The sequence below is a fragment of the Ovis aries genome, chromosome 12 (genome assembly GCF_016772045.2).
Source record: "Ovis aries strain OAR_USU_Benz2616 breed Rambouillet chromosome 12, ARS-UI_Ramb_v3.0, whole genome shotgun sequence".
NCBI lineage: Eukaryota > Metazoa > Chordata > Mammalia > Artiodactyla > Bovidae > Ovis > Ovis aries.
Window position 1 is genome coordinate 28012850 of NC_056065.1, and position 13852 is coordinate 28026701.

General features: G+C 41.7%; 1 protein-coding gene and 1 pseudogene across 1 annotated transcript; one reads left to right on the plus strand and one right to left on the minus strand.

Annotated features, from left to right (window-relative positions):
- Window positions 1-1331: 1331 nt before the first annotated feature.
- On the minus strand, window positions 1332-6054 carry LOC101104844 (cytochrome c-like). The gene is made up of 3 exons (XM_042229545.2): window positions 6043-6054; window positions 5826-5882; window positions 1332-1792 (listed from the first exon to the last, which is right to left on the minus strand). The coding sequence occupies exons 1-3, from the start codon at window positions 6052-6054 to the stop codon at window positions 1430-1432; spliced, it is 432 nt and encodes a 143-aa protein (XP_042085479.1). The 3' UTR covers window positions 1332-1429.
- Window positions 6055-8576: 2522 nt separating this feature from the next.
- Window positions 8577-9377, plus strand: LOC101105092 (DNA-directed RNA polymerase III subunit RPC10-like; annotated as a pseudogene).
- Window positions 9378-13852: the final 4475 nt, after the last annotated feature.

Genomic DNA, 13852 nt, shown 5'->3' on the forward strand with positions numbered 1-13852 from the left:
ACTTTGGTCACTCCTTGCTATCCCATGGACTGTAGCCCACTGGGCTCCTCTGTACATGGAATTCTCCAGGCAAGAATACTGCAGTGTATTGTCATTTCCTCCTCCAGGAGATCTTCTTGACCCAGGGGTCGAACTTGTGTCTCTTACATCTCTTGCACTGGCAGGCAGATTCTTTACCACTAGCATCACCTTGATGGTCCTCCATAGACTCTTGTTGGATCACAAGGAAGGTGAGGTAGAAAACCTGGGACGTCTGTGTCAGTAGAGTGTAGGGTAAGCCTTGGATCTGGAGCTGCATGAGGTAGTTGTAACCTTAAAGAGCATTGTCAGTGGCAGATGAAGCTGGGGGCTAGGAGAAAGGAGCTCAAGGATGGAGGATACAATGGAGGCAAGATGTGTAACAGAAAGTCATTTTATTTCTGTGTCTTTTTTGCTGACTCCTTTCTCTTTATTTTTTTCCTTTCAGTTTTATTGTGATACAATTGACATATAGCACTATAGAAGTTTAATGTATACAGTATAATGACTACAGTATAATGTATAATGTATAATGTATACAGTATAATATTGTGAAATGATTGCCACAGTTATCTGTCATCTCATATAGATACAAATTTCCCCTGGTAATTAGAACTTTTAGGATTTACTCTCTTAGCAACTTTCAAATATACCACATGGCAGTATTAACTATAATCATCATGTTGTACATTACATAGTACTTATGACTGGAAGTTCCCTTTTGATCACCTTCTTCCAATTCCCTCACCTCCTGCTTCTGGTAACCACAGTGTGATCTCTTTTTATGAGCTTGGGTCTTTTGAAATTTCATATATGAGACAGCATACATTATTTGTCTTTCTCTGGCTTACTTCACCTAGCACAGTACCTTTTTTTTTTTTTTTTAGATAGAGAATTTTAATTAAATTGGCATAGTTTATAAAACCAAACAGATAAAGTGGACTTTGTCAGTATATTTTCAATCCTTGCCTTAACAGGCTAATGAACACAACCTGAAACACGTGTGAATCCTCCTCTGTTCTATGAGACAGTGAAGGGACCGTTTCAGTATTTAAATATATTAATGTAACCAGTTATAGAAATCCAAATACAAAACCAATCTCTTATAGGTTTTGAGAAGGAATGCACCATCTCCCTAAAAAGTTTAATATTCCTTATTCAAGTTCAATCATCTCTTTAGAATGGGAAAAGTGATAGTACTTGTTGAACCGGAATTACTATCAAAATTTAAAAAGCTGACCATATTTGTTTAGCCACAGACCAATCTTATTTAAATCAGGACTGTCCAACAGAATTATTCCATCAGCCGTTCATGATCTGAATTCTAGTGTATGAGATCAATTTAAATATGGTACACATAAAAAGTCATGAGACACTTCTGTTTCATAATAAATAAGGCAGTGGCCAACTATTACTCATTGGTAGCTTTTTTGAGGTAAGCTATCAAGTCCTCCCTCTCTCCCTTCTTCTTAATGCCAGCAAAGATCATCTTGGTTCCAGGGATGTACTTCTTGGGATTCTCCAAGTACTCCATCAGCGTCTCCTCTCCCCAGGTGATAGCTTTGTTTTTGTTGGCATCTGTGTAAGAGAATCCAGCAGCCTGACCTATCTTTCGTCCAAACAGACCATGGAGGTTTGGCCCAGTCTTGTGCTTCCCTCCCTTTTCCACAGTATGGCACTGGGCACACTTCTGAACAAAAATCTTCTTGCCCTTCTCAGTATCACCCACTTTTAAATCGTTCTTTTTCTGTGCGCGACCGAGAAGTTCCCCCACCTAGCACAGTACCTTTGAGGTCTATTCATGTTGTACCTAATGTCAGGTTTTCATTCTGTTTTATGACTGAATAATATTCCATTGTACATATACACGACAGCTTCTGTATCCATTCGTCCTCTGTGGACACTTTAGTTGTTTCCATATCCTGGCTGTTGTAAATAATGCTACAGTGAACATGAGGGTACCAATATTTTTTCAAATTGTGTTTTCATTTTCTTCGGATAAATGCCCAGAAGTGGAATTGCTGGATTATATAATCAAAATTTGATTTTCAGTTAAAAATCAAAATTTTTAATTTTTTGAGAAACTTCCATACTGTTTTACATGGTGGCTGCCCCGATTTACATTCCCATCGACAGTGCGCAAGTGTTCCTGTTTCTCCGCACTAACACCTGTTGCTTCTTTTTGATAATAGAAAGCCCCTTTTAAAAAGAGTTCCTCAGTAAAGGTGATTGGAGGAGACCAAAAACAGGGATGTTTTCAAGAGAAAAGACAGCAGGAAGGAACGAGACCACAGAGAAGGAGCATTTGTAGGTGAAGAGAAAGGGAGAGTTGGTGAAATACAGTCCCCAAAAGGTATGGAATCAAGGGTCTCAACAGAGGGGTTCATTTTGATTAAAAGGAGCAACCCCTGTTCTTCTGAGACAGAAGGGAAGGAAAAGTGGGTAAATGAGGACATAGAAACACTGAGAGGTGGAAAAGCAAATGGATGAGGGAAGGAGCTGGCCGACTTGATCTTCTTAAAAAATAGGGGGTCAGTAGTTAGGACATGGGAGCAACCTAGATGTCCATTAGCAGACGAACGGATGAGGAAGTTGCAGTATTTATACATGATGGAATATTGCTCAGCTGTAAAAAGGAATGCATTTGAGTCAGTTCTAATAAGGTGGATGAACCTAGAGACTATTAAACAGAGTGAAGTAAGTCAGATAGAGAAACAAAAATACCATATATTAACGCATATATATGGAATCTAGAAAGATGGTACCGATGATCCTACGTGTGGGGCGGCAAAGGAGACACAGACGTAAAGGACAGACTTTGGGGCCCAGTGGGAGGAGAGGGTGAGACGATTTGAGAGAACAGCTTTGAAACATATATATTGCCGTATGTAAAACAGATAACTAGTGCCAGTTTGAAGTATGGTGCAGGGCACCCAAAACCGGTGCTCTGGGACAACCAGGAGGGAAGGGGTGGGGAGTGAGGGAGGGGTTCGGGATGGAGGGGACACATGTATACCTATGGCGAATTCATACTGATACTGATGGTTTCTTCATAATGCAAAATCTACCACAATACTGTAATTATCCTCCAATTAAAATAAGTAAATTTAGAACAAAATTGAGGATCTAGGTCCCCTTCAAGGGAGAGCATCTCACCTCTTCTCACCTCTATCCTACAGTTTGGGGCTTTATAATAGTAGAAAGAATGTTGAAGCTGGTGCTGAAATGTCAGCAAAGAGGTGTTTTAAATGTTTACTCAGAGACTCTGAGGACACTGCTTTAACTGGCTGCCAGGGGTGTGCGTCAGACCCAGTGGGTCCCTAATCCATCCGGCAGTTATGTGTCTGGTATCTATTTTCTGCTGGCCTTACTTATATCTTTAGGGATACAGCTGTGAGCAAGGAGATTCCACTCTCTTCTCAAGGAGTTTGTAGGCTGGAGGGGAGACAGACAAGCAAATAGGTAGTTTGTGGATAGAACGTGGGGAGTGTTACAATGGGGGTCAATATGGAGACTATGTGGAGATAACTCCAGTCTTAATAGAGAACTGGCACTAGTGGTAAAGAAGCCACCTGCAAATGCAGGAGATGCAAGAAATTCGATCCCTGGAGAAGAAAAGTGGCAACCCGTTCCAATATTCTTGCCTGGAAAATCCCATGGACAGAAGAGCCTGACGGGCTATCGTCCATTGGGTTGCAAAGAGTTGGACACGACTAAGCACACACATGCAAAGGCTATGAAGATTTTTCCAGCCTTGGTGAGTGGCAGGATCAAAGACCCAAAGGCAAGAAAGAGCCCCACATTTTTGGAAACTGAAAGTGGAACCGAATGTACCTGGAGGGAAGAGAAGATGAACAGAGTGGAAAAGTCAGGGAAGTGGGAGGAGCCAGATCACGAGGAGCACAAACTATCCCACCGGGGTCCACCCAACACACTCCAGAGTCTGGTTTTATCCTGCAAGGAGGGAGGGAGTTTGGAAACAGAGGCCAGTTAAGAAAGTAGTGACGGTGGAAATGAAAAAAATGAATAGCTTCAAGGGATTTATAGGAGGACTAATTGACAAAGCTTGTTGATTGATTGGATAAGGGAGAAATGAAAGATTCTCAAGTTTCTAGCTTGGACAACTGGGTACAGTGATGTCGCTCACTCAAAGAGGAAACAGTAGACAAAGTTAGTTTATGGGGAATGATGATAAGCTTGTTTTTGAACGTATGGACTTTGAGAGGCCTGTGGGAAATGCAAGTGGAAAAGGCAATGCATAGTATATGCATCTGGAGGTCTGGCCTAGAGACACTAGATTATTGGTCCTCAGTAAAAGCAGAGACATTACTTTGCCGACTAAGGTCCATCTAGTCAAGGCTATGGTTATTCCAGTGGTCATGTATGGATGTGAGAGTTGGACTGTGAAGAAGGCTGAGCGCAGAAGAATTGATGCTTTTGAACTGTGGTGTTGGAGAAGACTCTTGAGAGTCCCTTGGACTGCAAGGAGTCCAACCAGTCCGTTCTGCAGGAGATCAGCCCTGGGATTTCTTTGGAAGGAATGATGCTAAAGCTGAAACTCCAGTACTTTGGCCACCTCATGTGAAGAGTTGACTCATTGGAAAAGACTCTGATGCTGGGAGAGATTGTGGGCAGGAGGAGAAGAGGACGACCGAGGATGAGATGGCTGGATGGCATCACTGACTCAATGGACGTGAGTCTGAGTGAACTCCTGGAGCTGGTGATGGACAGGGAGGCCTGGCGTGCTGCGATTCATGGGGTCGCAAAGAGTCGGACACGACTGAGTGACTGAACTGAACTGAACTGAACTGGATGATAAAGAAAGTCACAGAGTCACTGGGCTGAACCAAGGGAGAGAGGAGAATAAGAAGAGAAGCAGACGGAGCCTAGACTAGGAGAGAATCTAACCACTTGGGGAGGGCAGAGGCTGAAGGACCTGCAGAAGAGGAACTCACACCGGAGACCAACAAGTGAAAATAGGAGGCAAAGTTGAAAGAGTGTGAAGTTACGGAATTCAAGGGAAGAAAAGGCATTTCAAGGAAGGGACAATCAAGGGTGTTAGAAGCCAAGGAGAAGTCAAGGAAGAAAAGACTCAAGACTGTCTGTTGGGTCTTGCAGCCACAGGAAGATTTTAGTGATCTTGGTAAGACTGGCTTGGAGGAGTGATGGGTGGATTCAGAAAAAAAAAGGAGGAAGGGAAGACAGTGACAGGGGACCACTGTTAAAGAAGTTTAAGTAGAGGAGAAAATAGAATGACAGATGGAGGGGCATGTGGGCTCAAGGAAAGTTTATAATTTTAAAATTTAAATTTAAAATTTTTAAAAATTGGGATAAGTTGAGTTTTAAAAAATGCTGATGGATAGGACCCTGTACAAGAAACGCTGAAGAAGTAGAGAGAGTGAATAACTGATAGAAAAGCAGTTCCTGAGGAGGCAGGACGGAATAGAACTCAGGACAACAAGGAGGGGAGGGGCCTGGACTGATGCTCACAATGGCGGGCCCTCTGCTGAGCCTTTTATGTCCATTATCTCATTTAATGCCCATAATCATCCAGTAAAATAGGTACTATCATTATCCCGATTTTTAAAGTGGGGACCAGTGTTTCACTGAGGCCCACACAATTTGCCTTAGAGCTAGTTAGTGACGGAGCTGGGACTTCAGTCTCAACAGGAGTGGAAGAGGAAAACATGGACTCAGATGCAGGCAGATTTGGTGACAGGAATCCGTGTGCATTGTCTTCCATCTTTATGAATTGGAAGCGGGGGAAGGGCCCTGGAAGGGCCAGAGGGGAGGGAGAGGTTGCCCACCTCTGTGAGCTCTGTGACAGATAAGCAGCTGTTATAGGGCCATGTCTTCAGCAGCTCCTGGAAGCCAGGGAACAGAAGCAGAGGCAGCGGCCACACAGGAGTGGTTCTCACTTGTCTCTCCCTGTTTTCACCTTTCAGACCCGAGGGAGGACCTGCCTTGGAGGTGTACTAGCCAGACTGCCAATGTAGAGAGAAAGGGGCAGGAATCTCTGGTTACCTGCCAAGGCATGTCAGAACAATAGTCCTGCCAGGTCTGGAAAATCGTGGTGCAACACCCATGTCATTACCACCCCTATAATTTTTCATTGGCTTTTGGAGCAACTTTCATTTCAATTTCATTTTTGAGGTACTAAGTCTCAGTAGCATAACAGTTTTTAGTTCTCAGATGTTTCCTTTATTTCATCATTCATTTATTCATTCCACAAATATTGATTGAAAGGCTGTGCTTAGTTGCTCAGTCGTGTCCAGCTCTTTGCCACCCCATGGACTGTAGCCCGCTGGGCACTTCTGTCCATGAGGATTCTCCAGGCAAGAATACCGGGGTGGGTAGCCTATCCCTTCTCCAGGGGATCTTCCCGACCCAGGAATCAAACAGGGTCTTCTGCATCGCAGACAGATTCTTTACCAGTTGGGCAACCAGGGAAGCAGTAGTGGCCAACACATCCGTTTTTCCTGTCCTCCAAAGCCAGAGAAACAAACCTATTTTAACCAGAGTGTAAGTGCCGCAAGGTCAGGGATTGATTATTTTGCTCACCACTGTATTGGCAACAGTGCCTGGCATGCAATAGATAATCAACTAACAGGTGTTGGATTCAGAAGCATTTTTAACTGTGGAGGAAAAGAAGTTGAAGCTAAAGCCCCTTCCTTCACTGGTCCCTTCCAAGGCTCTGGGAGGTGCCCTACTATGTGCTTTTGTGGTTATATGTTTTTATTTTATGTTTTTTATATTATATGTTTTATATATATGTTTTTATTAAAGTTACCAAAGAAAGATATTTTAACTACTTAAGACCTATTTCTACTCCAACTTGCCCTCCATCACCTTTCCCTCCTGTCAAGGGATATTGGAGTGGCCACAGGCATTTGGGGATTGGGCTAAGAGGAAGCTGTGCTGGAAATACATTTAGTATGGGGTGTGGGGCACACAGTTATATGGTATGCTGTCATTTAAGTGTGGAGTTATTGCTAGCTGTCCTAGGATAGGAACAGCTTCGAGGAACACTCCCACCAACCACTCTGAAGACTTGCCCAGCATGTCACAAAGAAGCAGAGTCTGATGTGGTGTCACAAAAACGACCATCCCCTAGGCTCCTGGCACTGGAAGTTGTATGTGGTAGAGAAAGAAGGTCTTCCTTAAAGGGGGCCTCTAAAATTGTTTCAGGCCCCTCAAAATGTGGATCTGCCCTTGGGTAGATGAAAGGGTCAACCTAAGTTCTCTTGGGTTGAGAAATAATGAGCTCCTACTTTACTTGTCTTTAGTTCTTATGGACAATAGAGTTAAGTTCATACCTTATTTTTGGTCCCAGGGAAGACATCAGACCCTGCTAGTAAATGGCTCGTCTTCCTAAATGATGCTCTTGTGAGACTTCTCACCAAAGGGCAGCGAGCTTCCAATCACATCTTTAGAGCTGATATAGCCATCAAGTTCTAATACCCTATACATAACAGCCAAATAAATATTGTCACTGCCAAGTTCTTTACTAGTTGCTTTACAAACAGAATCATTACACCTTAGCTAATGGTTTTATTATTAGAATTAGATTTCTGGTGGTGGTCATTCATTCGTTTGTTCATTCATTCAATAAACGTATTGAATCTTTACTATGAGTCAGGCACTGGGGGGTAAAACGTTAAACAAGACACAGTCCCCTTCTTCGAAGAGCTTTTAGGCTCATTGGGAAGTGAGACATTTAAATAGGCAATGACAATCCAAGATTCGTACTAAGATGGGGGTGGTGATGAGCACAGCATTTTCGAAGCACTTGGGTGGAGCACCTAACTCTGGAGGCGAGTCAGGGAAAGTTCTTTGGAAAAGCTGAGTCAACCGCTTGGCAGGGATGTGGAAGCTGTCTGGGTGGGGGTTGGGAGAGGGTGAACTGGATCAAAAGTTCCCAAGTCAGGCTTATCATCACATCACCTGGGGCAGCTTTGAGACATCCAGGCCCACCCCAGACCTAGTGACTCAGAATTTCAGTGGGGTGAACCTCAGGAATCTGTCTTTTTTAACAACACCACAACCTGGCCGTGTTTTTGATCAGCCGGATCTGGTGAAGTGAATGACCTTTGTGATGGTAGGGAGGCATAAAGAGCCTGCAGGGACAGGGAAGGTCCTATGGTGGAGACTGCATTTAGATGGAGGAGCTGAGGATGGAGGCAGGCAGAGGGGATGTTCCAGGCAAGGAAACGAAAGCCTCCTATATGGACTGTTTGAACAGATTACAGGCCCTTTTAGAAGTCACTCAGCGTAGCTGGCAGTCCGTAAGGCTGCCAGCTAACTCAGACTCTGAAAGCCATTTAACAACCTGACAGAAGGCACAGAGCCAGGTGTGTTTTGCAGGGAACAGGTGTGTGAGTACCTGTGTATGAGCAGGAAGGAGAAGGCTCAGGCTGCCCTATGACCCTGCAGGGACATGCCATCCCCCAAAGTCTGGCCTTAGTCTCGCCTCCAGTTCTTCTAGTTTAAGAGGTAGTTCATTGTGTCATTTACCTTAAGACAAAAACAAAAACATTACTTAGATTTAACTCATATTTTGGCTCTTCTGCCTGGGCTGCGGGAACCGGCTGATCGTCGAGGAACGGCAGTGCTGCCATCGCTTCGCCTGCAACACCTGCCCCTACGTGCCCAACCGTCACGCGCAAGGTAACAAATCGGAAGTATCCAAAACTGAAAGAAGTGGATGATGTGCTTGGTGGAGCAGCTGCCTGGGAGAATGTTGACTCTACTGCAGCGCCGTGTCCCAAGTGTGAACATCCTCGAGCCTATTTCATGCAGCTTCAGACCCGCTCTGCAGATGAGCCCATGACCACCTTTTACAAGTGCTGCAACGCTCAGTGTGGACACCGCTGGCGGGACTAAGGCCAGGATGGCCCAGCTGCGTCAGCGTCTGCGTGCTTTACTGCCCAGGGTGTATTCCCAGCTGCGAGTGTGAACTGTGTGTCCTGAGGGTCTTGGCTGGTGTGGTGGAAAGCTGACCCTTTAATAAGGGTGTCTGCCCAGGGGATCAGAAGTATAGCCCGCCTCCCAGTCAGCAGATTAACTCCTTGATGTCCAGGATGTCCAAATTCTGCCCATGCTGTGTGTGGACAGGAGTATCCATCACTGAGTGCATCCTGTTTAAGGGCCTGTTCTTCCTCTTTGATGTTTATTGGGCAATTGATGTTCTCCTACCGTCAGCCAACACTCTTTAATATTTACATTGTTTGTACAACTAATAAAGTAAAACTTATTAGTTTAGTACATTAGATGCCCTTCAGTATTTAACTGTTAATTGCAAACTTATTTAATCAAAATTTATCCTGAGTATTTAATTAAAGTTAGCAGTCTTGTTATCACCTTCTCAGTGTTTTAAATGCCTTAAGAAGTAGACATCAAACCTTAAATCCCAAAACCGACTGCTATATTTAGGGCCAAACTGGTTACAGAATTGCTAATAACATGGATTTCTATTTATTATTTGTATTTTTGTTTCCTAAAATTGCAGTACATTTATTAGATTGTATGTTTTTTAATACTTTCTGTGTCCATCTTTCTACTCTAAAGAGGAAAAGGACACTAGGCTCACAGAGACAGGATTTTGATTATTGATAGATTTGTTTCTTGCTCAGGGCCTCAAATTTAATTGCTTCCAAATCTCTCTCTTTATTTTGTTGAATTACAGTTTACTTCCTTTGTGGCTCAGCTGGTAAAGAATCTGCTGGCAATTCGGGAGACCTGGGTTCAATCCTTGGGTTGGGAAGATCCCCTGGAGAAGGGAACGGCTACCCACTCCAGTATTCTGGCCTGGAAAATTCCATGGACTATACAGTCCATGGGATCGCAGTGAGTCGGACACGACTGAGCAGCTTTCACTTTTTCACTTGGCTTGGTCAAAAATTTCCTTTGGTTTTAAAGTTAAACTAAAAGACACATTTTTCATTTTCACCAAGAACCTTTATGAACAACCTGTTTGCCATTTTGTTCCACTACCCTCTGCCGTTTTTCTTTCGTCTTCCCAAAACTTTTTATCTCTTTGAGCAAAAAATTGTTCCAGCTGTCTTTTACAGTCTTCCAGGGAATTGAAATTTTTTTCTATTAAGAGAATTTTGTAAAGACTGAAATAAATGGAAATCGAGGGTGCAGTGTCTAGTGAACATGGTGGATGCATCAGAACTTCCCAGCCAAGATGTAACAGTTTTGCCTGGTCATCAAAGAAATGTGTGATCTTATGTTATCCTGCTGGAAAGTTATACATTTTCTACTGACAAATTACAGATGCTGTTTGTCGAGTGCTGCTTTCAATTGGTCTAATTGGGGAGCAGTGTGAAAAGCAAAAGTAGTAGTGGTTCATTTCACTTGCCCCCTAATCTCTTCCATTCCACATTATTGTACAGTATCCACTTTTCATTGCCCATCACAACTTGCTTTAAAAACAGAACATTGTCATTTCATTTCAGTAGAGAATTGCATGTGAGAAAAGGGTCAAGGTTTTTTGTGTTTAGCTTAATGTGGAACCCAAACATTGAAGCAACTAACATAACCAAGATGGTGCAAATGATTTTCAGATCTTGATTTGAATATTTTTAATACATTGGCTCTCTCTCACATGGTATAAAGTTGACTGTTTTCAATTAATGTCTTGATTTGATCTTGATCAACTTCAATTGCTCTACCTGACTATGGAGCATCATCCAGAGAAAAATCTCCGTATATAAGTTTGTAATCTCCATATGAAACTATGTAGACTAATTTTGACACGTTCAATCAATCACAGCACCTTCTCCATACACTGCACAAATCTTTTTTTTTTTGCATTTCAGGTGCATTTTTACCTTTCTTCAAATAATAAAGCATAATATGTCAAAAATGTTGCTTTCTTTCTTCCATCTTCCATATTAAAACAGCTACACAAAAATTCACCAATTTTGATGTGTTTTTTTTTAATGCACGCTGATATGAGAGCCGTCACAATACATTCTAACAAAAATCGTTTCGAAGGAAGCTAAAGACAACTAAGTGCTACTAGGAGGCTGCCCAGGTGGCACAAGTGGTAAAGAATCTTCCTGCTAATGCAGGAGATCCAAGAGCGTGGGTTCGATCCCTGGGTTGGGAAGATCCCCTGGAATAGGAAATGGCACCCCACTCCAGTATTCTTGTCTGGAAAATTCCATGGGCAGAAGAGCCTGGCGGGCTACAGTCCATAGGGTTACAAAGAGCCGGACACAACTGAGCACCACCAAGTAAGCGCTACTAGAGCCTCTTACAGAAAAAAATCAACAACCATTTTGGCCAATCCAGTAAAATTCATTCTTTTAATATATAATTTAGTGGTTTTCAATATATTCACAGAGCTGTGCAACCATCACCATTATCTAATTTTAGAATATTTTCATCACTCCTGATAGAAACTTGAACCCATTAGGTGTCACTTCTCATCCCCTCTTTCCCCGTCTCTTGCCTCTCTCCCCATCCCCCAGCCATCGCCAGTCTGGTTTCTCTCGATAAACGTGTCTGTATATTTCATATAAGTGTAGTCATACTATATATGACCTTTTCATAGCATGTTTTCAAGGTTCATCCATGTTGAAGTATGTATTGGTACTTCATTCCTTTTGATGGTTCAAGAATATTCCATTGGATAGGTTTATCAATTATTCAGTTGATGGACATTTGGATTGTTTCTATCTTTTGAATGTTAGGAATAATGCAGCTATGAACATTGTGTATCAGTGTTTGTGTAAACACGGGTTTTATTTTTTTATTTTTATTTTTTATTAATTTATTTATTTTTATTTATTTTTTTAAAAAATTTTAAAATCTTTAATTCTTACAACACGGGTTTTAAATTCTCTTGGGTATATATGTTGGAGCAGAATTTATGGGTCATGTGGTAACTATATGTTTAACTTTTTGAGGAACTGCCACACTGTTTTCCAAAGCGATTGGCCGATTTTATATTCCCATCAGCAGTGTAGCAGTTCTGATTTCTTCACATCCTCTCCAACAGTTATTTTTTACCTTGTTTTCATTACAGCTTCATCCAAAGGTGGACTGGTGCCTCATTGCGTTGATTTGCATCTCCATTATGACTAATGACATTGAGCACCTTTTCATGAGCTTATCAGCCATATGCATATTTTCTCTGGAGAAATGTCCATTCAAATCCTGTGCCCATTTTTCAGTTGTCTTTTACTGTCAAGTTGTAAGACTTCCTTATATGTTCTAGATATAAATCCCTTATCAGATATATGGCCCATTCTGCAGCTGTCTTTTCGCTTTCTTGATGGCATCTTTTAGAAACACAAAAGTTTTTCCTTTTGATGAATTTATCCATTTTTTTTTCTCTTGTTACTTGTGCTTGTGTGTATTTAAGAAATCATTGCCTAATCCAAGGAAATGAAAACTTATTTCTATATCTTCTAAGAGTTTTATAGTTTAGATCTTACATTTAGATTATGATCCACTTTGGATTAATTTTTATATGGTGTGATACAGGGGGTCAACTTCATTCTTTTCATGAGGATATACAGTTGTCCTATACTATTTGTTGGAAATACTCTTTATTTCCCCCTTGAGTTTTTGGCATTCATTTTGAAAATCAATTAACCATATGTGAAGGTGTATTTCTGGACCCTCAGTTCTCTTCCATTGGTCTATATCTCTATTCTTATATCAGTACTCCATTTTCTTGATCTTTGTAGTAGTTTGGAAATCAGGAAGTAGGAGTCCTCCAACTTTGTTCTTTTTCAAGATTGTTTTAAATTCTGGGTTCCTTGGATTTCCATATGAATTTTAGGACCAGCTTGTTAATTCCTGCAAAAAAAAAGGCAGTTGCAATTTTAACAGGGATGTCGCAGCAGTCATTTATCCTTGAAGCAGTTTCATGAGATCACTAAAAGGTCAAAGAAGGGCATAGGTGTTTATTATCTACTTGACAGACAAGAAAATTGGAACCAAAACAGTGCATTTAAAAAACTCCTCACTTTGACAATGCTACCTATTAGGAACGGATACCTCCTAATCCCCGTGATGCCTATCTCCTTCTCTGTTCTTCTCTGTTAATGTTCAAATATTTACTTAGTGCTTGCTCTGTGCCAGGCATAGTTCTAGGTACTCAAAAATTTAGAAGTCAAGCTTAAGAGAGAACCATCTGAAGTTTGCAGTCAAACCAATTGTTATTTTTGATACAGAGACGTGATGTCCAAGCCATTTTCATGCTCTGTGCCATACAGAAAATCCCAACTAAATTTTCTTTTAATTTAAAAAGTTACCGTTGCTTTCCTGATTGCAAAATTATATCTGCTCACTTTAGATAAGAAAAGCACTGGGTCTTGGAATTTCTTAAGCTGCTGGGGACCTTGCTTGTCCCATGGGGTCTAAGTAATCTTATGACTCACAAGGTGAAACTTTGTAAAAGTTAAAGAAAAACCAGCTGCATTTTTGCAAGTAAGTGGATGATGATATCAGTTTGTGGCCTGGTATTATATGTGGGAGCCCCCCAAATTACTATTTAAAGTCTTACCCACGGAGTGGACTCACTGCCTGGGACCCTTTCCCACTGGAACTCCAGGTTGCTGTCATTTGGGACTTTCCAGTGCTGTTCAAGTCTGGATGTAAGTGTTAAACCAATTTGCTAATGTATATACTATAACTTGTCTCTATTGTTTCTATTTCAAGCCAGGCTTCAACAATAGATGAACCATGAACTTCCTGATGTTCAAGCTGGTTTTAGAAAAGGCAGAGGAACCAGAGATCAAATTGCCAACATCCGCTGGATCATGGAAAAAGCAAGAGAGTTCCAGAAAAACATCTATTTCTGCTTTATTGACTA

Excerpts from the sequence above, each read along its gene's own strand:
- LOC101104844 (XM_042229545.2), bottom strand. Across the intron at positions 1,793-5,825 it reads CTGTCACAGAGCTCACAGAG|GTGGGGGAACTTCTCGGTCG; the intron begins GTGGGCAACCTC and ends GTACTGTGCTAG.